This window comes from Herpailurus yagouaroundi, unplaced genomic scaffold (genome assembly GCF_014898765.1).
Source record: "Herpailurus yagouaroundi ecotype Mexico unplaced genomic scaffold, PumYag 77, whole genome shotgun sequence".
NCBI lineage: Eukaryota > Metazoa > Chordata > Mammalia > Carnivora > Felidae > Herpailurus > Herpailurus yagouaroundi.
Genome location: NW_024412388.1, coordinates 12,682,204 through 12,706,493, shown reverse-complemented (window position 1 = coordinate 12,706,493; position 24,290 = coordinate 12,682,204). Strand labels below are relative to the sequence as shown.

General features: G+C 59.1%; 1 protein-coding gene across 14 annotated transcripts in view; it reads right to left on the bottom strand.

The window, feature by feature from the left end:
• The window catches only part of ARHGEF10L (Rho guanine nucleotide exchange factor 10 like), a 160,011-nt gene that overhangs the window by 15,252 nt on the left and 120,469 nt on the right, over nt 1–24,290 (bottom strand). For all 14 annotated transcript variants that reach the window (XR_005786768.1, XM_040462635.1, XM_040462643.1 and 11 more), the window contains 3 exons: nt 23,243–23,463; nt 22,430–22,584; nt 14,750–14,898 (listed from right to left, as the gene is read on the bottom strand). Coding sequence is in view for 13 of the 14 variants with exons in the window: in XM_040462635.1 (XP_040318569.1) it covers nt 14,750–14,898; nt 22,430–22,584; nt 23,243–23,463 (525 nt within the window). In the remaining variant the exon portion in view is untranslated. The remainder of the gene's footprint in view (nt 1–14,749; nt 14,899–22,429; nt 22,585–23,242; nt 23,464–24,290) is intronic.

Below are 24,290 nucleotides of genomic sequence, written 5' to 3'. Positions count from 1 at the left end.
TGTTGGTGAGGATGTTCAGACAAAAGAGCCCTCGTGCACTGTTGGTGGGAATGCACACTGGTGTCACCACCGCAGAAAACAGGATGGAGCTTCCTTGAAAAATTAAGAATAAAAATATCATATGACCTATTTCTGGGTATGTATCCAAAGAATACAAAAACACTAATTCAAAAAGATACTATGCTCACTATGCTCACTAAAGTTGTATTTACAATAGCCAAGAACATGGTGACAGCCTTAAGTGTCCATCGGGAGATGAATGGATAAAGAAGATGTGGTGTATTTACACAATGGACTATTTGCTACTCAGCCATCAAAAGAATGAAATATGCCATTTGCGACAACATGGATGGACCTAGAAGGTATTATGTTAAGTGAAATAAGTCAGACAGGGAAAGCCATCCTGCAGAATTTCACTCATATGTGGAATCTGAAAAACCAACACCAAAACAAATGAAATGAAACAAAACCAAACTCACAGATGCTGAGAACAGATGAGCGGTTACCAGAGGGAAAGGGGGGTCGGGGACGGGCAAAATGTGTGAGAGGTCAACCGTATGGTGACGGAGGGTGAGGCGACTTTGTAGCGCGCACAATGCCAAACTATAAAGCTGTGCTCCTGAAACTTACGGAATAAAAACAGTTATGGGATGTCAGGCACTTACTATGTTGAAGGCCTCTAACTCTGACTTTGGGTTTGAATTCAAGAAAAGGAAAAAGAAATCGCAGAGCAGACAGATTGGAGCCGGAGGGAAGTTCCTGGCGATTAGAAACAGAACAGGTGCATTTTGTCCCAGGGAGCAGGGCCGGGGTGGGGAGTGGGGAGGCCCCTCAGGAATGAATGTGCGTGTCAGGGTGCAGCCCGTGGTTAGATGGAGGGGAGAGGGGGGCAGGCGCCGGATCACCCCGGGGCCACCGCCATCCGGTTAGGTGCGGGAGGGGCTGGGCTGGGAAGTGACAGGGTCAGGTTTAGCCCCGAAGGACGTTTGCTTCGCCAGTGAACGTGGCGCTAACACTGCTCGGTTTCTCTGGCCGCAGCCCCGACTCCACCCGGCTCTGATCACCAAGACCTTCAAGCGTTTTCCCCGTTGAGATAAGGAAGCTAATGGTGGAGGGGAGCCAAGCCAGGGAGGGCAAGCCTGTGAGAAGGCCAACAAAATTGCCTTTCCGAGCCAGCCCCCGGCGGCTGAGCTCTGCACAGGGCTGAGGGTGGCCTAACAGGTTGGGGGTGTGGGTACAGGAAACTCCAGAGCCCCAGGTTAGGGGAGGAGAGAGGCAGAGCATCGTCCTCCTTTCCCCGTGTGCCAGGCTGCCCTCGAGGGGCACGGTTCTATGGCACAGCTCGCCCCTGACTGGGGGCACTCGGAGAGCAGAAGCTGAAGAGGCAGTAGAAACTTCAGAGCCAGGCCCAGTCCACGCCGTGCAAGGGGAGAGGAGGGTCTTTGATCCCTCTGGCCCTCATCCCCAAATGCTGGCTTTCAGTACTCCTTTTCTCCTTCAGAGAAACCCCGAGCAGCCTGCTGTCCTGAACAGACAATGTTCCAGAAGGCCCAGCCCCGGGCACAACACCAGGTTCAACAGGACACCTCCCGAGGGGCCTTGCTGGGAAGGGCCAGCCGAGGACTCACCGACCCCCATCACAGCCAAGCCGCTGAGGCTGGACCCGACTGCCCCCAGTGCCCACCGCCAACGAGCAGACAGATGGACGGACGGGGCAGCAGGGTGGGACGGGCCCCCAACAGGCTCTGGCTGCAGTCTTTTTTCCAAAAACAGCACGCACCCATTTGCACACGAGCGCACACACACACGCGTGCTGCACAGGAAAGCGTGGGCATGCTCGCCCCTGTGTGCAGCAGGGCTCCTGCCCAGCTCCTAAGAAAGGGCCAGAAGCATTTCCTGCCTCCCAGAAAGCCAGGCTGCGCTGGAACCGAGAGGCCTAGGGCTGTGGAAAGCCATACCTGAGTCTGCAGGCACTCAGCTCCGCATGCTGTTGTCAGAATCCAATTAAGAGAGAAGTCAGCAGTGGAAATCCAGGCTCATTTCTCCAGAGGCGTGACAAGTCTGCCCCCAGGCCCGAACGACTTTACACAAGGCCTGCGCCAACCCGCCAAGCCCAGCGGTCGGGCGGGTGGGGGAAAGGGCAGGATGTACGACCAACGACACGGAGGCCCAGCCCCTCACCCCTCGGTGATCCCCGGGCTCCCCGAGACCCCTCCCCACTCCAGGATCCCGCCATGGAGCCAAGTCCTGGGAGTCCTGGCCGGGCCTCCTGGGCACACAGGCGGACTAGGTGGCATCCCGCGGCATGGGTCCCACTACCCCTGGGCGGGGGCAGGTGGCGGGGAGGCCCGGCCCTTGTTGCCCGTTGGGCTCGGTGCTGGCATCCCACTTGTCACCTCTGGACCCCTCCACTATCCCTAGCTGGTCTTGGAGCCCAGGAGTTGGGGTGGGGGCACCTTCTCTCTAAGAGGACTCTATCCCCCTTGTCTTTGAAGAAGGCCCCCTGCCCAGCTGCCATGAGCACAGCCATGCCCCTGCCTCTGAGCTCTGGGGGGCTCCGTGCCTCCTGCCCACTTGACCCCCATGGTCCAGGCATGGCGATTTGCCAGCTGCTTATCCTGAACCAGGAACCGCTCTGTTGGGACGATAATTCTGGCCCAGTGGTCTGCAAACAGTGGCCCTCAGACAATACCAGCCCGCCACCTGTTTGGGGAAATTAAGTTTTCTTGGAACATGGTCACAGCCACATAGAAAAGAATCCATTCCAGTGGCTTGGGAACTCAGCACTCTGACCATGCACCGCAGGTCCTTAAGGACAAAAAGATCTGCAAAGAAATCCTGCACTTTACCCAGTAGGCTTGGTGTGGGTGGTGGGACAGGCAGAGCGATCCGGAAACTGTGGTGTGGCTGAAGCTCACTGATGTTGGGGGGTGGAGGTCCGTCATCTGGGATCTGAATCGGAGCTGTCCGTATGAACCCTGGCCCTGTGCACCGAAAGGGTCTGGAGCAATGACCCCCAGCAGTGGAGGGCACACCAGGTCTCGATTTCCAGACACCGTTCCCCACAGAAGGGAACCAGCCTAGGCACCCCAGAGAAATGGCCGGTCAGGGCAGGGGAGATAACAGGGGAGCTTAAAAGTCCCGATGCAGAAAAGCAAGGAAGTGCCCAACGAATGACGGGGAAGGTGCCCAAAGGACCCAGGAGCCAACACAAACAGCTCCTGGTGGCCACATCGGAGACAATTTGAGTATCAAAAATAATAATGATGGTCTTGGATTACAGTACACTGGGTTTAAAAAAGAATCTAGGGGCACGTGAGCGGCTCAGTCGGTTAGGCATCCGACTCTTGATCTCAGCTCAGGTCACGATCTCAAGGTTCATGAGATCAAATCCTGCATCGGGCTCTGTGCTGACATCAGACAGCCTCGGCATTCTCTCTCTCTCTCTCTCTCTCTCTCTCTCTCTCTCTGCCCGTCCCGTGCTTATGCTCGTGCACGTTCTCTCTCAAAATCAACATAAAAAAGAATCTATAAACATGTAGAGGTCGTACAGGAAGGGGGGAGGGCTGAGTCCGGGTAAGGAAACCCCTCTTTAAATAAGGAAAGTTCAGGATGAAAGTTTGCTGAGGAACAGGATGTTCACACATTCAGGAAGAATCACCTGCAGGTGACCAAGGAATTAATTACACAGGGAAACCAGTCCCTTCAGGATGGGGACACCTGAAGGACCCCGCCTTCACCGAGTGACAGAGGATGAGGACGGGCCAGCCTGCGTGTCCTGCCCCCTCGTGTGACGCAGCGAGAAATGCACAGCTTCCCCACGCAGGATCTGGCCGAACACCCCAAGCCCATCTGGGGGAACGCCAAGCAATTCCTGGGTGTGAATGTTTTATGAGACCCTGGCTTGGATTTCTCAAAAAAGTCAGGATCATGGAGACCAAAAAAATAAATAAATACGGCAGAGAGATTATTCTAGATTAAAAGGAGACTAAAGAGGCCTGAAAAACAAAAGCAAGAGAAGCTATGAAAGATACTTGGGCACAGCTGGGAAATGCCACTCTGCTGACGTTAAATTCCCGGGCACGATAACGCTGTAGAAGTTACGCAGGAGAGCCACGCCGCCCTTCACTCTTGAGGGCTTAAGCCTCATGATGTCTGCAACGGACTTTTAAATGGTTTAGCCAAAAAAAGGGAGCGTACGTATAAAGTAGGGAAAGAATTATAGCAAAATGATAATGGTTGGTTAACTAGCTAAAGAATATTTGCGTGGTTTTGTACTATTTTTTCAACTTTACTGTTGAAATTTTAAAAGTAAAAAGTTTGGGGGGGGGGAGGGGGCGACGCCTGGGTGGCTCAGGTGGTTAAGCACCGACTTCGACCCCGGGCATGATCTCACAGTTCGTGAGTTCAAGCCCCGCGTCGGGCTCTGTGCTGACAGCTCAGAGCCTGGAGACTGCTTCATATTCTGTGTGTGTGTGTATGTGTGTGTGTGTGTGTGTGTGTGTGTCTGCCCCTTTCCTTCTCATGCTCTGTTTTGGTCTCTCTCTCTCAAATATAAAAAATAAACATTAAAAATGTTAAAAATAAATAAAAAGTTTGGGGAGGGGGGAATTTATTTAAAAAAAAAAAAAAAAAGCTGGCAGCCAGAGGGAAGGGCCCGGGTCGGAGCCCGGGCTTCTAGCTCATCTCTGTCCAGGTAACTGGCTCTCCTCGCATGCCTGTCAACGGAGCCTGGAGGAGAAGCCGCCGTTTGGGGTCCCGGAAGGCTCCACGGGGAGGGCAGGGCAGGCCTCCGTGAGGAGCTGGTCAGGGAGCTGGGAAGAAACCAGGTGGCCTCACCGACCCACGGCGGCCCACCTCCCCTCGCCCCGCGGCAGGGGTGCACACAGAGGGTTTCAGGTGACTGACACTGCTCCAAATAGTGCTGACACAGCCCAGCCTCCATCCTACAATATTTATGTGCCTCCAGGTGCCATTTCTGTGCTTGGTTTCTATAAATCGCCAGGGTGAGCAGCTCAGCACTCAAAGTCATTAGAGATGGGATGGTGCCACGCGGCCAGGCAGGAGCGCTAGGGTGGTCAGGACTGGCCGGGGGCTGCCGAGGAAATGGCAGAAGGCCGGCGCAGCTACGGCCCGTGGGCACCTACTGTGTGCCAGGCCCTTCCCGTGCTGTAGGACTGCATCCTTGCAGAGACCTTTACGAGAGAAGAGGGACCACCCGGAAAGGGGAACATGATCACAGGTGACCCCACGGGGCAGGGGCAGGGGCAGGGGCGCAGCTGGACTCCAAGCTTGGGACTCACCCCCAGACATCTCTGACCGAACGACCCAGCAGAATGGAGGCATACGCGGGGCCCTCCTCCCCACCCCCTGCTTGGTCCCCAGGGCGGGCTGCCCAGCAGGCACAGGCAGGCCCCTCCAGAGATCACCCACGGAGCACTCGCCAGCCCCTTGGCCAACCCTGCCTCCGCATAATGCCCCAGCCACCTGGGATGAGGGCCCTTCCCTGCCATCCCCATCTAACAGGCAGGACACGGAGGCTTCGAGAAATCAATGGTGTGGGGTCACTCCACCAGCCTGGGGCCGGGCCGGGAATGGAGACGCACGGGTCCCGCTCTGATCCGCTGCTCTGGGCAAGGCACCGTCTGTGGTTTAAAGGCAATCGGCATGACGACTCCCGTCCCTTTCTTTATCTGTCTTATTCTTATCAACGCGTCACAGCTGAGAAAACAGAGAGGCTGAATGACACTCACAAAGTCACGGCACAGGAAACGGGGGGGGGGGGTGGGGAGGAGGTGGTGGCCAGGATTCCAGCTCAGGGTGACCAACCGCCCCGGTCTGCCTGGGGAGGTACCTCTGTAGCACCAGAAGTCCAGCGCCCTGTCCTGGGCAAGCTGGGACGGTTGGTCACCCCAGAGGGACCCCACAGGCCACACCTGGTCTCCCGGCCATGCGCAGACACCGTTGTGCCTCCACGCACCTCCTCCAGAGTCCCACCTGCTCACGGCCAAGGGATCGCGGGCCAGAAGCAGAGAGTCCTTCTGGCGCATTTCTCAGGGGGGCCCAGGACGTGACACCCGCTTCCCCCTCTCACCAGCAAGTCGGTCAGCACCCCTGGGGCTCAGCCGACTCATCTCTAAACCGGGGGTGAGGTCGTGTCTGGCTAACGAGAGACCTGACCTGGTGCTGGGCTCTTCCAGCTCAGGGCCACCCCGGGAACCGAAAAGGGAGGGACAGACGGGTGGAGGTCCCCGCACAGCTCCAAGACTGCCAGCCTGTCCCGAACTTTCAACAACCCGTTTTGGAGTCAACTGTGAAAGACTTGGCATCCCGGGTGCATTTTTTCCAGAAAGACGGTCAACTGCTTAGTGTGCAAACCACCTTTGCCCGTGCCTCTAAAAACTAAACTAAAATCCATTGGTGCCGCGGCTACTCTGGAGGGAGTGGAATATGAAAAGCACCTCCGAGCGTGGGCCACCGAGAATCCCCTTGTTAGTTCCTATTTAATTTCCTTCTGTTGTCTTGGGTTACGTGAGGCGGCAGGCGGTTCCTCTCCACCTGAGGGGGGACGCCGGGCTGTGGGCCACCCGGGGCCACCCAGCACCTTCAGAGGGAGTCTGGCCCTAGCACGTGCCCCAGCCCTGCCCTGCCCTGTGCAAGCAGTGCCCCGGCTGAGCCTGCGGTCTGCCTCTGCCCCAGCCACCACGGGGGCCCCAGCAAGACAGGGCAGACACAGGACACGCACCTACAGCACCCACAGCACCCGAGCACGTCTGGGCCCCGCTCACCGCAGCTCAGCTCAGCTCACGGAGTCCCCGCAACCCCCTCCAAGGGGTAGGACCACTGAGCATCTGGGCAGACAGGGGAACTGAGGCTCGGAGGGGGCGTGACCTGCCTGGAAATAGCCAGGCTGAGCCCAGTGTGCCTGGCTCACCTTCTGTGTGACACTTTCATCAGCCGCCTCCTGCTCAGAAGAGGCAGTGAGGTCATGGGCTCCGGGCCAGACTGTCAGGGAAAGCTCCCCGACTTCCTGCCTCTACCTCCCCGACTTTGGGGTGATAAGGCGAATGCCACATAGGGCTGCTGTAAAGATTCCAGGAGTCGCGACTGGCAAAGGCCTTGGAACAGCCACTGGGACAAGGGAGTTTCAATGAGCGTCCACCCCACGGCCCCACCCCCACCACCGCACCCACGCCAAAGGAGCGGCTGCACGAGAGCAGGGTGGCCCAGTGCAGGGACCGAAGTGCCAGTCAGTGCCCAGCCCTGCGCCCGAGGGCTGGGAGAGGCGGGAAAGAGGCGGTTCTGGATCAGGTGTGATGGGAGCTTTGTTCGGGAAAGATCCTCCAGCAGCCTGGCCTCAGAAACAGTTCCAGGTGCCCGCTACGGTTGCTCTGTCTTCTCTGCTTTGCTTCCCTGCGGGCCCCACCTGACTGAGCCTGAGTGATGCCAATCCAGGCACGTCACCTCACCGGGTGTCCCGAGAAGTCCTGACCAAGCCCTTCCTGTCACCGTACAACAGCTGTGACACTTGGTGTTTCACATACATTGAGCCGCAGGTCCTGGGCTCCGTTCTGTAATTATCCCCATTTTACAGGCACTCAGCGGCAGAACCCAGGGCTGAAGCCAGTCAGCTCAGCTCCCCAGCCCACATGGACCGCGATGCGAGCTCACCCAGACACGGAAGCAGGACGGCCTCCTTGGAGCTTCCAGCCCAGCACACCCTCCCCCAGCCGGCTGCCAGGCTTGAGATGACCATTTGAATGTGCGAGGCACTGGCCTGAACCCCTTCCTGTGTGATCTCACTCAATCTGTGATTACACCCGGAGTCTGGTTCTGGGCTTAGGCTCCCAGCCTCCACTGCCTCAAGGCCCAGCCTGGGGCCCGGCATTCAGGGGTCCGTCCGCAGCTCTGTGTATCTCTGCCAGGTTCTGGGGGGCTGGGCAGCGGGTCCAGTGATGTCTGTCCTACAGGGCTCAGAGCGGAGGGTAACCGCAGAGGGGGTGTGGGGGGCACATGACAGGGGGCAGGGGCTCAGAGACAGAGGACTGCCACCTGCCGCCATCGTCTGTCCCCTCCCTCACCCGCAGCCCCCATCTGTTCCCTCCGTAATAACCTCTTCTATCTGTCTTCCCCTCACCACCTCCCTCCTCTCTTCCATGGCTTCACGAACCTGCTCCCTGAGCCGACAGCTTCTTGGGTTCAGCCAAAACCTGCTCCCTGAGCCGACAGCTTCTTGGGTTCAGCCAAACAACTTGTTTTTAAACCATGAAGTCCTTTACCAACCTAAATCTTCTAGGACAGGGGGAGACCAACTATGGGATACAAGAAAGATCTGGGGGCGCCTGGGTGGCGCAGTCGGTTAAGCGTCCGACTTCAGCCAGGTCACGATCTCGCGGTCCGGGAGTTCGAGCCCAGCGTCAGGCTCTGGGCTGATGGCTCAGAGCCTGGAGCCTGTTTCCGATTCTGTGTCTCCCTCTCTCTCTGCCCCTCCCCCGTTCATGCTCTGTCTCTCTCTGTCCCAAAAATAAATAAACGTTGAAAAAAAAAAAAGATCTGAGCTCTTCCCGGTGAGGGGAGAGGGGGCCTGGAGCCCTGCCCCTCAACCATCCCCAGGCCCGTAGGACGTCCCTGGAGATCCCTCCTCGCAACTCCCCAATGCCCAGAGCAGGGTCAGCCCTGAGCTATGCCTGACCCCTCGACACATCCCCCAGGAGGGGGGGGCCCGCAGGATCCCCAAACCCACCCCCACCCCCTACCCTTCACAAGCTCCCTGAAAGGAAGTTCTTCTAAAAGTCTAACCTCCAGGGGCGCCTGGGTGGCGCAGTCGGTTAAGCGTCCGACTTCAGCCAGGTCACGATCTTGCGGTCCGGGAGTTCGAGCCCCGCGTCAGGCTCTGGGCTGATGGCTCAGAGCCTGGAGCCTGTTTCCGATTCTGTGTCTCCCTCTCTCTCTGCCCCTCCCCCTCTGTCCCAAAAATAAATAAACGTTGAAAAAAAAAATTAAAAATAAAATAAATAAAAGTCTAACCTCCATTCTTCCTACTGTTGGAAAACGCTCGCTATCCTTGTTACTGTCTGAGCCTCCTGGGAAGTCTCTGGTCTTTAGAAAATCAGTGTCTCAAGTTTCACCAGCCAATTTTTAATTTAAAAAATAAATAACAGGCCGACAATAATAATGATGCGCGCACTTAAAAAACTAAGACAAAACCGTGGAACAGAGAGCACTCAATGCAGTGACATGAGCCCTGCCCCGCACGCGCAGGGGGCCCCCAGCACCCCAAGGACTGGGTGAATCTTTCCGCCCTCATGCTAATTTGCATACCATTACCCAGGAAACCCTGCGCCTAGACTTCGCTTTTGCAAATTCCCACCCGTTTCGTGTCATAAATAAGACGGGAGACAGAAAACTAATACAGCCCAGGGATGCATTATTCATACCACATCACACTGTTATGATAGATTTACAACAGCTAATACATGCAAACTAAGTTTGGGCACTAAACATGAAAATTAAGGGTGGGGAAGGTGGGTGTATGCGGGGGTGGGCAGGGGGACATCTGGGGGCTGTCGGTGTCCAGGAATCCAGAGAAGTTTCTTCTCGGGCATGCTTGGCGACAAAAAGCATCGGTGCCTGTATCGGAGGCCAGCGCCTGGGTGCCAGGGGGGCGTGGCAGCCGCAGGAAGTTCGGGAGCCAGTGCGAGGTGGGAAGCCCCTTTCATGGGCTCGGTGCTGAGCTCTGAAGCAGGCTAACGTCACACCCCCTGTTCCGCACATCCCCTGGCCAAATCTGCCCTCCTCGCTGAGCGGGCCCGCCACGCTCCGAGCCCATTCCCCGAAGGGGCGCGCCCAAGGCCTTCTCGGCCCTTCGCTGAGCACCTGCTATGCGTCAGCCTGGTCTCAGCACCAGCTCTGCAGTGGGAGCCAACCGGGCGTGCTCCTGCCCTCACTCAGCCTCGGTCTGGTTAATCTGGTAACTGTCCCCAAAACATCAACACGCGGCCGTGGCCAGTGCTACGAAGGAGAATGGCCTGGTGTCACGGCAGCGGGTCACAGGGGTATGACCCAGCGCACGTGGAGGAGGGGAGGTGGTCCAGACAGGCTTCTCCGCGGGTGGGAATGGGGGAGCCAGGGTCTAACGAGAGCGACGCTGCCCCCATTAACCCTCTCAACAGCCCTGCGGGACAGGCGCCAGGCCCGGTCCCCAAACACGGACACAACCTGCCCCGTGTCCCAGCACTCTCCGGGCAACCTGTCCCCAGTAAGGGTTTTTTTGTTGGTTTTGTTTTTTTTTAATTAAGATGCAACAATCATCCCACAGCCGGCTTCCCCTCCAGCAATCGGTTAAAATGAAGTCCATACGACTGGATTAGACTTTGAAGGTGCCGATCTAGATAATGAACAGGAGGACGCGGTGTTGACACAGGCCCTGGTGAGCTACATGATTATTTAACAGGCCTCGCTGCTGTCCCGCTGGGATCAAGGAGGTGAACAAGCAGTTGGTGGACGAGCGTCAAGCCGAGAGACAGACTATGGGCACTGGCCCCGCGGGGGACAGGCTCAGTGAGGTCAGGGGCGGCTGACGGGGCGCAAGCGGGCCTAAATGGAGACGGCTGCAGGGGGCGGGGGCGCAGCTCAGGGGCCTGGTCCCGGGGAGCCCTCCGAACTGTGTCTGCGCACCATCGGGCTGACTGCGGCCCGGCTCACGGTGCCTCCCCTGCTCCAGCATCATCCCCGCCTCCTCCCTTCCTGCCCTCATCACAGACACGCGCCTGCCCGGCCCGGCTCGGGGGTCCTGACCTCCAGGAACCTCGCCTGCTCCTGTCCCTCCTCTGGCTGCATCCCGCTGGGCCTGGGCCTGCCCCCTCCCGGTCTCCCCACCCTGGGTTGATACTGACTACCCCAGGTCTGCTCCCCACACTGGACTCTGAGCTCCCTGCGAGCTGAGAGCAGGTGCTACTCGTGTCCGTCGATCCCTGCAGCACCCCACACAGAGGGCCTGGAAATCAGGACACCCCCCTGTCCGTCCACCATGACTATTTACTCAGATCACTGCTATGTAAGCTGGACACCGGGGAAATGAAAATGAACAGGCAGCAATCCTTAGCCTGGGAGACGAGTTGGCGGAGAAAGCAAGTATAGGAACGAATGACAGTTCCCAGGAGCCACGTGTAACAGGACAGAAACTGCAGGGGACAAATGCAGCCCAAAGGAGACAGCCTTCCATCTACCCAGGCGGCCAACACAGAGGTCAAGAGCAGACTCAGAAGTCAGATGCCTGTGCTCGGAACCCAACTCCGCCTCCTTCTAGCTGTGTGACCTTGGGCAAGTCACTTAACCTCTCTGTGCCTCTGTTTCCTCGTCCGTGAAGTGGGAACAATAACAATGCTCATCTCATAGGGTGACTTGAGGGTTAAACGAGTTAATTCATGCAAAATACTTAAAACCCATACCTGATCCCCACCAAGTACTCAAGATGTTTCGGTTATTATTTCCTGGGGGTGGGAGAAAACCAGGCAAAGCCTCTCAGAGTCGACGCGAGGCCGACGTTAACTCACTGTGTCTTCACATCTGGCCCAGAACCCCGCTCACCACACCTGCAGCCACCAACGCACTCCGGGGCCTTCTGGCTTGGAGCACCGAGCAGTTGTATCTCAAATCCCCATCGAGGGTTTTCTCAGGCCTGGGGCAGAGGCGCGCGCCGGGCCCTGGGCGGCTGTGCGAGAGCACGGCAGCCCGGACGGCAGCCGGGTCTCCAGGCTGCGCCCCCAGGCCTGGCTGACCGTGTGCTGGGCACCAACGAGAGCCTCACTAGCTGCGGCCGGACGGAGCTTGCTTCCAGAGCCCCGACGCTGAGGTGGGCAGGCTTCCTCTATTCCAAGCGGCAGCGGAGTGCAGCTTTATTAAAAATGCACGGCGATCACCTCATCGCTGGAGGGTTGTGGGGACCGCATGGCACAGCGCGCCAGCTTTCCGGTCTCCCTGGCTGCAGGGGGGGCGCGTGCTCCCTCTGACCCGCCACCCCTTCTTCCGTCCAGCCTCCTGCACCCGACGCCCCCCTGACACCCCCCGTGGCGTGCAAAGCAGATGAAAGGCCATACTGATCCCTTCTTGAGAGCAGCTGATCCAGAACTAATCTTGAATCATCACGGCCTTGAGCTGCAGCACGGTGGCCGCGTGGCCCCAGGGCCGGTCGTGGCCCCGGGCCTGGGTAGGACTGTGCTGCGGCTGGTGCGCGGCAAGATCGGGTGAGAGATGGCCGGGGCCCGGCCTCACCCGTGTCCTGCCCTCCGTCCAACCGTCCCACCCTCCCAGGACCGCCGTCGGCAGGAGGCGAGGCCCCTGCCAGTGACCCAAGACGATGGCGCGCCCGGGGTGCGGACACGTGCGACACCGACCCAAAGGGAGCTGGATTCTCCAAATAAGCCGTAACGAGGATTTAGGTTAGGAACCTGATTACGGGGATGACTCAGGCTCACTGAACACCTGCTGTGTGCCAGGCCCCGGGGTGAAATAGCCGTTTTCCATAAATGTTCTCACTCGACCCTCTAGAAGTACTGTTAACATCTCACTTTACGGATGAAGCGACTGAGGCCCAGGAAGGCTCGGTGCCTGGTCCAAGGGTGCACAGCTTGGCAGAACAGAGCAGGGCCACCCAGCTGGCCGGCCAGCTGCACACCTCCAAGGGCTTGGGACGCCCAGAGAACCCGGCGTGGGGGCGGGGGGTGTGGCCAGGACAGAGATGGGGCCACTGCCTTTGGTGACGGCCCCCATTCCCTCTCCAGGAAGTCTCAGGGCCCGGGGGAGGGGGGTGGAGAGGGGAGGGGAAGAGATACGTTCTGCTGTGCCGCTCAGGCCCCACTGCTCACACCTTCTCCCCAGCAACCAACAGCCACTGACCCCCCCCCAGGCCTGTGCTTTCTGGGTCCTCAGGACCCTTCCTCAGACAATTCTTCCTCTGAAACACCTCTTCGTTCACATCCTGCCTCCCAATGTCCTCAGCTGCCTCCTCTCTCCCACCCCTGCCCCATTTCCCCTGTTGGCATGAGGAGCAGGTCCCTCTGGCCAACAGGGGACTCGAAGAGCCTACACCTTCTCATCTCATCCTCTCTCTGCTCTTGGCTTCTTCATATCTCTGGGCTCACTTTTCCCACGTAGAGAACAAGGTTGTGTCTCCCCCATCAGTCTGGAGGCCACCATGTGCAAGACTGGGACCCCTCCTCCCTTCCCCAGCTGCCCTCAACCAGGCCCCAGTGCTCAGCTGCCGGCCGAGGGCCCCTCACCACTCTCCTCCGAGAGTCAGAACCTGTACAGGGTTCGAGCAGGGGAGAGCAGAGGCGGCACCCGGGCCTGCTGTGAGGACAGTGCAGGGACACTGGGGGAGGGGCTGCAGGAGGTGAGCCAAAGGGTCCAAGACGGGCCTCATCCTTCCTCCTGCCTGGGGGCTTGAGACCCAGGAGTTTAGGGGACCCCGAAGGCCCTGGGGAGCCAAGTCTCCCTGCTCTCCTCCCTCTCAGAAGGGGGAGGAGGTGAGAGGCCCTTGGAGCAAGTGCAGACAAGCCCCCAGAGCAAATCAGGCGCTGGGAAGGGGGCCTGTGGCTACAACGGCTCAGGGCTCCCCTCCCCGCTCAGGCTTTCCCCCCAGGAAAAGGAAAAAGAACAAGAAATCCAGAGCGGGAGGTAGCAGACTCCTTCCTGCTCACGCCTCCCTGGCCCCTCCCTGGAGTGTCCCTCCCCCTGCGTCCACCCTGCCCCTGGCCAGGCCCAGCTGCACCAGTGAGGTCACAGGTCCTCAGGCTCTGTCCCCAGAGCGGAGCCCAGGAGTCACCTTCAGCCCCCAACCCCCTTCTCCTCTAAAGGACAATTAGAACTCAAAGCCTCAACCCTCTGGTTCTATTCGCCCACAGCTCCCTGGGCCTCAGTCTCCCCCCCTGACCCAGCTCCCATCGCCTGTGATCTTACGACGGCAAGACTCCCGTAGTGCTCTCGCCTGCCTGTCGAGTAGCCAATTTACAGCCGGTCTGTAGAGATGACTGACCAGGCGAGCAAACGGTAATGGTCCCCCCTCACAGAAGCTCGCCCAGGGCATCGGTCTGTTCCGACCCTGAGCCTGAACCCAGACCTCTCTTCTGGGCCCGGTCATCAAGGCCTCATTCCACGCTGATAATCCAGACAAATCAAACGATGGCAAAGCCACACCCAAGTCTCATGCCTGCCACCCAGGATGGGCCCCGGGGTGTGGAGAGACGGGGTGGGCAATGCTGTTGGGCGGCGACAGGCACGGGCCCAGGCTGAGTCCAGACGGAGGCCCCGCGTGGAGGCCCTCATCCCAGGGGCCAAGGCGCAGGCCGTGCTCCGCCCGCAACGGAGCAGGGAGCACCCAGCAGCCTCCAGGTCCACACTATTTAAAGAGCCCAGCCCCCAGGACAGCTGCATCCACACTGGCCTCCCCTCAGCACAGCCAGGCCCCGGGTACAGTGCAAGGCAAGGACCCCAGTTCCAGCCCCACAGGCAGCAGGAGATCACGGCTCAGCCCAGCGGTCGCGACCCTTCCCCTCCAGGCAGCCCATCATCCAGGGATGATGCCGGGGCAGAGGGCAGGGCCCGGCAGCGATTTGGGGGCCCCTCTGCTTCTCAGCAAACCCTCACTGATCCCTGAGACACAGCTGGAACCATGAGAAGGGTCTGCAGGGCTCTGCCCAGCAAGACGGCCCGCGGGCCGGCGGCCTCGAGCCACAGGTAGGGCCAGTACCTGAGTCTGCAAGCTAGTGGCATCTAACACAGTGACCCGAGGCCCACAGCTGGCCCACACGGCATCCTCCAGGCTCAGCAGGGTGCGGACAGGTCCTGGCCCCACAGTCAGGCACACGGGAGGGCTCTCCAGGTCCCAGGGGACACCACCTGCAGGGAGAGGGAAAAAGCAGGTCAGGAGCGGGGAGGGGCACTCCTCAACCCTTGGGAACGGATGGGAACCCTCCGCAGAGGGAGCACCTGCTCGACCCTCTCTGTGGCCCTTCTCCCTCCTCCAGAGGGTCAGGGCCTCCGTTGTGCCCCACCCCCTCTGGGGGCTGAACCCCCCCGTTCGCCCTCCTGCTCCCCTCCTTTATCTTTCCCGCTTGAATTGCCTCCCTCTCTCCCTTTCCCTCTCTCTTCTGTTCATCCCACGCACACTTGGTGAGCGCCAGCTCGGTGCCAGGCCACGTGCTGCGCCCTGGCAAGAGCGCAGACCCTGCCCTCAAAGAACCCCCCTGCTGGCTGGAGAAGCCAAGGGGCCGGTTGATCAGCAGTCCCCATACAAGGTGACAGGCACGAGTGACCGGGCACGCACAGCGGGCCTTGAGGACTTCGAGATAAAGGGGAAAATTCGGCAGGAGGTTTCCCAGCATCGGCAGCATCCGCACAGTCCTGCCAAGAAGGCCGCACAGCATGGTGGGAAGTGCCTTGACCCATCTCTCCCCCCCCCCCCTCAGGGCCTCAGTTTCCCTATCTGTAAAACGGGGCAACCACCAACGTGGTCTCCGAGGACTTTTTCTACACGTTTCTGGCCGACTCTTGCCATCTCTGAGACCTTGCTGTCTCCAGGACACTCTGTCACCTGTACCAAGAGCTCTGATGACCTTCCTCCTCCAGAGATGCCTCCACCTCCGGGTACAGAAGAGGAAGCCTGAGGGGCAATTAGTCCACAGTCCACCACCCCTGGAGACGGAACAGAACAAGAGACCTGACCCGGCTCTGGACACGATTCTCCCCTGCCCACCCCAGGGGTGCTCGGCCGACCCGAGAACATGCCTGGAATATCCCCGGGTGTGTGAGACAGGTGTTTCTCTGAGGTCACACTCAAGGCCACACGGAACCCCCGGGGCCACCCTGTCTTGCCAGCATACCGGGTGAGAAGTGGGGGGCGTTGAGAGGGAATCTGGGGCACACTATGGAGACAGGCGGCAGTGGCTGGGGCCTGGGAAGAGGGCAGAGGCCGCTGCTGGCGTGCCAGGGCCCGGCCGCCCTCACAGCCCCCCCCCACCGGGTCCCCGTCGTAGCCCTTCCCTCCGAGCCAGCTGCTGGGGGTCAGGGCGGGGCATGACGGGGCACAGCTGTCTGCAGGGCTGGGGGGGCCACCGGGGCACCCGGTGGAAGTCGCCGCTTGGGTGCATCGGGAGGAGCCCTCGGAGGACAGACCAGATGCCCTACCACCCCCGACCCCCAGCTTTCCCTCTTCCTCTGCCCCTCCCCCACCCGTAAAATGGGGTCTCCTCTCGCCCCTGTGTCCCACTGACAGCTGGCAGACTCCCGGGTCAGCTAGGAGGCGGGCGATAGGGTCTTTCCAGCCCATGAACATGAACACACGGGGAGTAGGCTGAGCCAGAACCCTGGCCGCAGCCCCCAACCTTCTGCAAGACGTTGGACAGGGGACTTCACCTCTCGGAGCCTCATCTGTAAAATGGGCGTGACAGGCGCGCCTGGGTGGCGCAGTCGGTTAAGCGTCCGACTTCAGCCAGGTCACGATCTCGCGGTCCGTGAGTTCGAGCCCCGCGTCGGGCTCTGGGCTGACGGCTCAGAGCCTGGAGCCTGTTTCCGATTCTGTGTCTCCCTCTCTCTCTGCCCCTGCCCCGTTCATGCTCTGTCTCTCTCTGTCTCAAAAATAAATAAACGTTGAAAAAAAAAAAAAATGAGCGTGACAGGCGCGCCTGCACGTCGCAGAATCAGAGGAGACACGCAGAACACAGCACGGGGGTGGCACCCAGTCAGGAACACTGACAGCTTTGACCTGCCAGGTCGGCCCTGCCAGGCGCTCTGCTCGTGAGTCGTTTCCTGAACTCCTGGCAAGCCGGTGTGGAAGGCGCTATTCTTATCCCGGTTTTACGCCGAGAAAACGGACACAGAGAATTTAAATCACTGGCCCAAGCGACGCGGCCAGAAAGCCTGCAGTTGCCCGCTAGCTCTTGTCGGGTGTCATTTGCTACAAAACAGCAGTGTGCAGAAGCAGGTGTGGACTCCCCCTGACTGACGTGACAGCAGAGACCCAGACAGCTGAGAGGTTGTGCAAAGCCACCCGAAGGGTGACGGGCCAAGCAGGGCTTGAACTCCGCTCGCTGATCCTGGCCTCCTTCCCCAACCCTGGCGCCCTCTCGGCTTCCCAGAGTTTCCGACGGGCTCTGGGATCAGGACTGGGGTCTAGGATGGTGAGTGACCACACGGTGGCCGGGCCTCCACAAGGGATGCTGACCCCCTGGCCCAGACACCAGAACCACAAACTGCAAGGCTTCTGGCGCCCCCCAGTGGCCAGAGGTGAGTAGTGCGTGCGTGTGGCAGAACTATGGCTCAGGCGGGGCTGTGACCTCTTGGGGGGTGGGGGGAGAGGGGTTGGTGAGCAGGCAGGGAGCAGCTGGGGATGCTGGGACCACACGTGAAAACAAGGGAGCGGGGGCTCTGCCCCGTGGGCACACTGGTGAACTGTCTACCCTGTGCTTTTCTAGCACAGAGCACAGTCATGGCTGCCTGGGGTGGGGGGTGGGGTCTGAGCCCTGAGGGCCACATCACTCTGACCCCTCCTCCAGAAACCCCCCAAGGCCTGACTCCAGGACAAAACGATAAACTGTGGCAAAATTTAATAAGATGTTTGTCTATCAAAAAGGGCACCGGACAGGCTCCAACAGGCTCTAACGAGCTGAGCCTCAGTTTCCCCGAGTGCACCACAAGAGGCCAGAGCTCAAGGGCTCCTCCCAGCCCTCCCGAGCCACAACCTTAGGATTTTAAATGCAGTCACTGTGAGCTCGGGGCAGGGCTGACCCCGGTCCCCTCCGTGCCCTGCAGCGGCTCTGGGTAAGCCCGCACACGTCCTGGCACACGCGTGCACACTCACATGCACACGCCAGCCCCGAGTGACAGCCTATCCGTCTGGGCCCAGGACCGGCTCTCACGCCAGATGAAGGGAGATGTCTCAGCAAAGGCACCTTCAGGAGGCAGCTGGTCTCCCTCAGGGATGCTCACCCAGCTGGAGTCACAGGTCAGGACACAGAGGGAACGTCCTCGGGGCCGAGAAAGGCCCAAAGGGCAGCCTGAGCCCAGCAATAACGACAGTGACAACGATGGTGACAGGAGCTAACAGGCACCCGTCCCGATACTTCCCGGGCTCCATCTGGGCACCTGACTCATCACATGGGGACTTCACATCCACTCTGTGTGCAGCTGCCTTCACACCCATTTTACAGGTGGGGAAACCGCGGCTCAGAGAAGGGAGGCAATAGGCCCAACCTCTCACAGCTGGGACTCCATCCCAGGCAGCCTGACTCTTCAGTCCATCCCCTTACACATTCCATCATCTGCCTCCTTGAGGGGGTGGCCCTGGCCCTCGTCCCCAGCACCTAACCAGGGACAGCCCCATACCCATACCCCTCCTCTGCCTGCTCAGAGATGGGGTGACAGAGGGTACCTGGAGGTAGCTCCGCTCAAACACAGGACTGGGCAGGGACAGCAGCCACCTGAGTCATCTCTGGGTCCCAGTGCCCTGCTCAGGGCCTCGCACCTCATGGGCACTGAATATGTACTTGTTGAGTGAATGGAAGAACGAATGAATGAATGAATGTGTGAGTGAATGAATGAATGAATGAATGAGTGAGTGAGTGAGTGAATGAATGCACACATGTATGCAGAGGCTCCCGGGGAGCAGCAGAATGACTGCCGTGACCACACTGCTCTTGGCCTTGGACTCCAAGGCCCCTCCAGCTCTGCCGTTACAGAGGGAACTCCGTGTGGCCTGGCGGCCTTGGAACCCTGTCATGTCTCAGCCGCTGCTCCCGCAGGTCCCAGGACTTGGGCCAGTCCCCCGTTGGCTCTGCACCTCTTCATTAATATTTCTGGGCCTTCCCTTCTGCAATGAGCCAGATCACGGGCCGGAAATCCCCGTTTTACCAGGTCTCGGTCTCAGCCAAACCCAGGCAGGACGGTAAGCCTGACTACAAACACGAATATTCCGTCCGGCACTGGCTCCGAGCCCACGAAGGGTCTGTGTCCAAATTTCCCCTTTTTATACAGACATCCTTGCACTGGATCAGGAGCCCACTCTACTCTACTGTGATCTCATCCTAACTAATCACATCTGCAACAACCCTACTTCCCAGCAAGGTCACGGTCTCAGGTTCCAGGGACTAGGACTTGAGCCTCTGAATTTGGGGAGGATATAACTCAACCTATGCTAGAAGATGTGGGTCTAACTATTGGCTTTCAGCCCAGAGCTGAACCAGAAAGCCTCCACGCCCGGGGCGCCTGGGTGGCTCAGTCGGTTAAGCGTCCAGCTTCGGCTCAGGTCGTGATCTCAGAGTTGATGAGTTCAAGCCCCACATCGGGCTCCATGCTGGCAGCTCGGAGCCTGAAGCCTCTTCGGATTCCGTGTCTCCCTCTCTCTCTGCCCCTCCCCTGCTTGCACTCCCTCTCTCTCTCTCTCTCTCTCTCAAAAATAAACCAACATTAAAACAATTAAAAAAAGAAAAAGAGGCTCCAAACCCTCATTTTTTCGAGGTGGGAAGGGACTTCCCAAAGGCCCATGGGTGAGCCAAGCATGAACTTAGGTGTCCTCAAGTGGATTATTCACAATTCCCAGACTCTCCAGGCCACCAGGAGCACCAGAGGGGGCTCCACCAGCACAGGGCTGCAGAGATTGGCCCAGGAGCTCTGGGGCTGGGATGGGGTATAGGTATCTGAGGCCTCAGTGAGTCTGGAGGGGGCCCCACAGCTAGGTCATGGGCCAGGACGATGATTCCAGGCCCTGCCACATGCAGCCGAAGTGAAAGGTCATGGGGGGGACCCTCCCCCACCCTACACCGTGAGGCAGGTCCTGAGAGCCCCTCCGCCCGCCCCCCGCCTTCCTGCCTGGACCACCTCTGGAGGATAGCACAGAAAGAATGGGGGAAGGGGGAGGCCGGGCGAGACAAGGCCTCTCCCAGAGGCCTCCCTGGCCAAAGCCAAACCGAAGCCCCAGAGGGTGGGCTCCAGAGAGAAAGAGTGAGCCCAGGCCCACTTGGCCAGCCGGGTGTGACGGCCTCCCAGCCAGCCTCCCTGCCTCCTCTCCGTCTGCCGGCCACAGGGCAGAGTGCTCAGCCTCTTCCAACATTCTATTTCCCATCGACTGAGACAAACCCAAGGCCCACCCTATCAGCCGTCTGCTCCCAGACCCTGCCCCCTGCCACTGCCCCCCTGGTTACTGCCCAGCTTCAGCATCCCATGCCTCGGAGAGGCCTTTGCCCACCAGCCCACCCCATGCCCGGGGGTCAGGCCCTCACGTGCCACCCTGTTTCCCCCCAACGCCCCTCAGCGTGATGTATAACCATAAGCTCCCTACCTGTCCACTTGACCGATTCTGTCTCCTGCTACAGGCTATCTACATTCTCCAGGGTCACACCTGTTTTGCCGGCCGCCATATCTATGGCACATAGCAGGTGCTCAGCGAATACCTGGTGACAAGCGTCTGCAAGGCAGCAAAGCTGGGAGAGCGACTAGCGGATCTCGGCCCCTCCTCCCGGCCCGATGGCCTCCAGTTCCGCTCGGGGAAGCCCAAACCCCCTTACGTCTGCAGAGGGCCCTGGCCCTCGCAAGGGGACTTGGGCTCGGGCTCACCCACGGCACTTTGGGAAGTCCCTTCCCACCTGGAAAATGAGGGTGTGGAGTCCAGTGGTCCCCAGTGGCCTTTCTGGTTCTGACAAAGCACCAGGCTCTAACCCTGGGCTGAAAGCCAACGGTTAGACCCCAGGCCCCCGTTATGGGTGTTATGTCCCCCGCAAAAATTCGTAAGTTCACGTCCTCAACCCCAGGACTTCAGAATGCGACCTTATTTAGAAGTAGGGGTGTCACGGATACAACTGATTAAGATGAGGTCATACTGGAGTAAGGTGGGCCCCTAATCTAATAGGACACAGGGGAGGCAGCCATGGGAGGGCAGGTCCTGGGGCCAGAAGCCAAGGGACCTGGAACAGACCCTTCCCTCCCGGCCCTCGGAAGGAATCGACCCTGCCAGCACACTGGTCTTGGACTGCTGGCCCCCAGAGCAGGAGGTGGACAGTTTGTGGTGTCTCGTTAAGGTGGCCCCAGCGATCTCACCCCCCCCCACCTCCTCCCACCCCCATGCCCAAACTGGTAAGTCAGGAACCAGGAGGCAAAGGGCCAAGGGCAACCCCTAGTGGGGACCCGGGCGGCCAGGGCAGGGCAGGGCTCGCGGGATTCAGCAGGAGCCACAGGGTACAGGTCCCCTTGGAACCCCCCATTTAGATCTCCAAAAATCAGGGTCCACGTTTACACTCTCACACATGCAACGTCTGTCGGTGAGAGGGATTTTTTTTTTCCCTCCCTCTTCCCCCTTTAATTAAAAACTATAAATGCCTTATCAAAAGCTAATTAAAAATACCAACACAGTGCCAAGTGGCAAAAACACAGCTCCGTGCAAATATCCGTTTATATCCTTGCAACAGGCAGTGATGACGCAGCAATTAGAGGCTCTCTCAGGAGGGAGGGGAGGGAGGAGGAGAGAGGGAGGGGGAGAGAGAGAAGAGGAGGGGAGGGGAGGGGGAGGGGAGAGAAGAGGGAGGGAGGGGAGGGGAGGAGAGAGGAAAGGGGAGGAGAGAGGGGAGGGAAGGGAGAGGAAGGGGAGAGAGAGAGGAAGAGGGAGGGAGGGGAGAGGAGGAGGGGGAGAGGTCTATGACTGCTGAGCTTCAGACCCATCAGCCCTCTCTGGGCGCCCTGGGGGTGGCTGCCCTCCCACCCCCAGCACATATCTCGGAACCGGGAGCCGAACGAGCCACAAGGGCACGGGGGCCACGGCCTTCTGTGTGGCTGTGCACAACCCACACCCCCTCCCGGACTCCCAGGATCTGCAGTTCTAGGGGCTTGTCGGGAGAATTCAGGTGATGCGCACAAATCAAACACTTCTCTCGTTCCTGGCGCACGGCAGCTCAGACCTGTTAGCCTTGCCCTCCAGACACCATCTGTGCCATCCGTGGCTTGATAACGTGACAGGCGTTCAAATGCTTGACTCCATTTAAGCACTCCCCGTGCCAGGTTGCTTTGCCTGGCCGGGTTGTTTATAACCCACCGGGACCCGTGCACAGCGGGTACAGACATATGCCCATTTCACAGACGAGGAGACCCAGGTGCAAAGAGAAGCCGATCGCCAGCGGACACAGCCATCGACAGGGCAGTGAGGGGACCCCAGACCCCAGAGTCTTTGTGACCCAGAGTCCCTGCTCTTCCCAGAGCCTCCTGCTAATGGGGTGAGCTGCCTGCACGGTAGTGAGCGTCCTGTTCCCGCAGGGACCCCCATGGAATCTCTAACTACCCCCAGACTCCCCGATTTGTGTCTGAGCTGCCTCCTTGGCCTGCCTCCCACGGCCGCTCGCAGGCAGTGCCCGGGGCCGCCCCCCACTGCCCCCAGCACCGCCATCCTCACCACTGGTCCGAGGGTAGGCGGCGACGGTCCCATCCTGCAAACCAGCGAACAGGTGGAAGGGGCTATGCCGCAGGCAGAGCACAGGCTGCAGGCCTGGGCTCCTGCAGGTCGCCAGGCACTGGGTACCCGTGTCCACGCTGCCGTAAACCAGGATGCTGTGGGGAGAGGCCCGAGTGACTCACGGAGTCCCCTCCCCCCACCGCCCCGCAGGCCCTCCCGCGGAGAGGGGTCTGGGGGCTCCCCAGCTCAGCCAGGCCTCCCTGCCATGGCAACAGGCCGTTGTCCCACTCTTTGGGAGCCTGCACTTGGCCGTGGGTGGTTCTTTGGAGGACGGCACGCTCCCCACCCCTGGTGCCAGGGAGAACTAGGTGGGAATCTCGAGAGGCGGCATGATCAAGGTGCCGAGAAGACGGTTTTCAGGGGGCACCTGGGGGGCTCAGTTGGTTAAGTGACCGACTTCGGCTCAGGTCGTGATCGTGCAGTTCGCGGGTTCGAGCCCCACGTGGGGCTCCGTGCTGACAGCTCGGAGCCCGCTTCCGATTCTGTGTCTCCCTCCCTCTCTGCCCCTCCCCCACTCACACCCTGTCTCTCTCTCTCTCTCTCTTTTTCAAAAATAAATAAACATTTTAAAAAATTTAAAAAAGAAAAAAAAGTGTTTTCAGGACCCCACAGACACAAGTGGGAATCCAGACGTGCCGCCTTCCAGCGGACTGACCCCAGGCTGTTGCGCCTCAGTTTCCCCCCAATGATGCCGGCTTCATGGCCAAAAAGGAAATGAGGCCGTGACACGCGCCTCCTCCCCAGGCCCCTCACCTGCCATCCTGGAGCCCGAGGCAGATGGTCGGATGCACGGCAGCTGAGGGCTCAGCGGCCACGTGGCCCTCGTCTCCGCTCTCCCCCTCCTCCGGCTCGGGAATGTACTCCATGCAGAGCACAGGGGCTGCCAGCGGGAAGGACTTGACCGTGCGCGGCGAGGGCCGGTTCAAGGAGAAGATCTCAACCTGGCCCCCTGCACCTTCCTGCCCGCCCCCAACCTGTGGCAGAGACCCGGAGAGGCCGTCAGGCACAATCACCAGAGCAGGGACGGAGCTGGGCCCCCGCCCTCCCAGCGACGCGCCCCAAACTTCAACTGAGGTTAGGCATCGGGAGGAGCATTCCACCCCCCTCCTGCCCCCACACGTCCTGCTGTCACTGGAGGTCATGCTTCCCCAGTTGCCATAGCAACAAGTTAGTCCAAACGAAATCAGTTAAGGAGCTAAGGTAGACTAAACACCAAGTCAGCTCTATTTCCCCATCTTTAGGGTGAATTTCAACCAACAAATAGTGAACATACATGTGCTCCTTCAAAATGTTCTTCTCTTATTTACCATTCTACTTCTGTGTCACGCACAGTAGGCACTTAATACACACTTGCTGAATGGATGGACAGATGAATAAACGGATGGAAGCAAGGGATAGAAAAGTGGGTAGATAGATGAGCAGATGGATGGATAACTGTATGGATGAGTGGGTGGATGGATGGATGATTACACGGATAAGTGGATGGATAGATGGGTGGATGAGTATATGGCTGGCTGGCTGGTTGGATAGTTAGATGGTTGGTTGGATGGATGGATGGACGGACGGATGGATGGATGATTGGCTGGATGGTTGGATGGCTGGATGGTTGGCTGCATGGTTGGTTAGATGGATGGATGGATGGATGGATGGATGGTTGGATGGATGGTTGGATGATTGGTTGGATGGTTGGATGGCTGGATGAATGGATGGATGGATAGATGGATGGATGGAAGGAAGGATGGAAAGATGGATGGATGGATGGATGGATGGATGGATGGACGGACAGATGGCTAGATGGTTG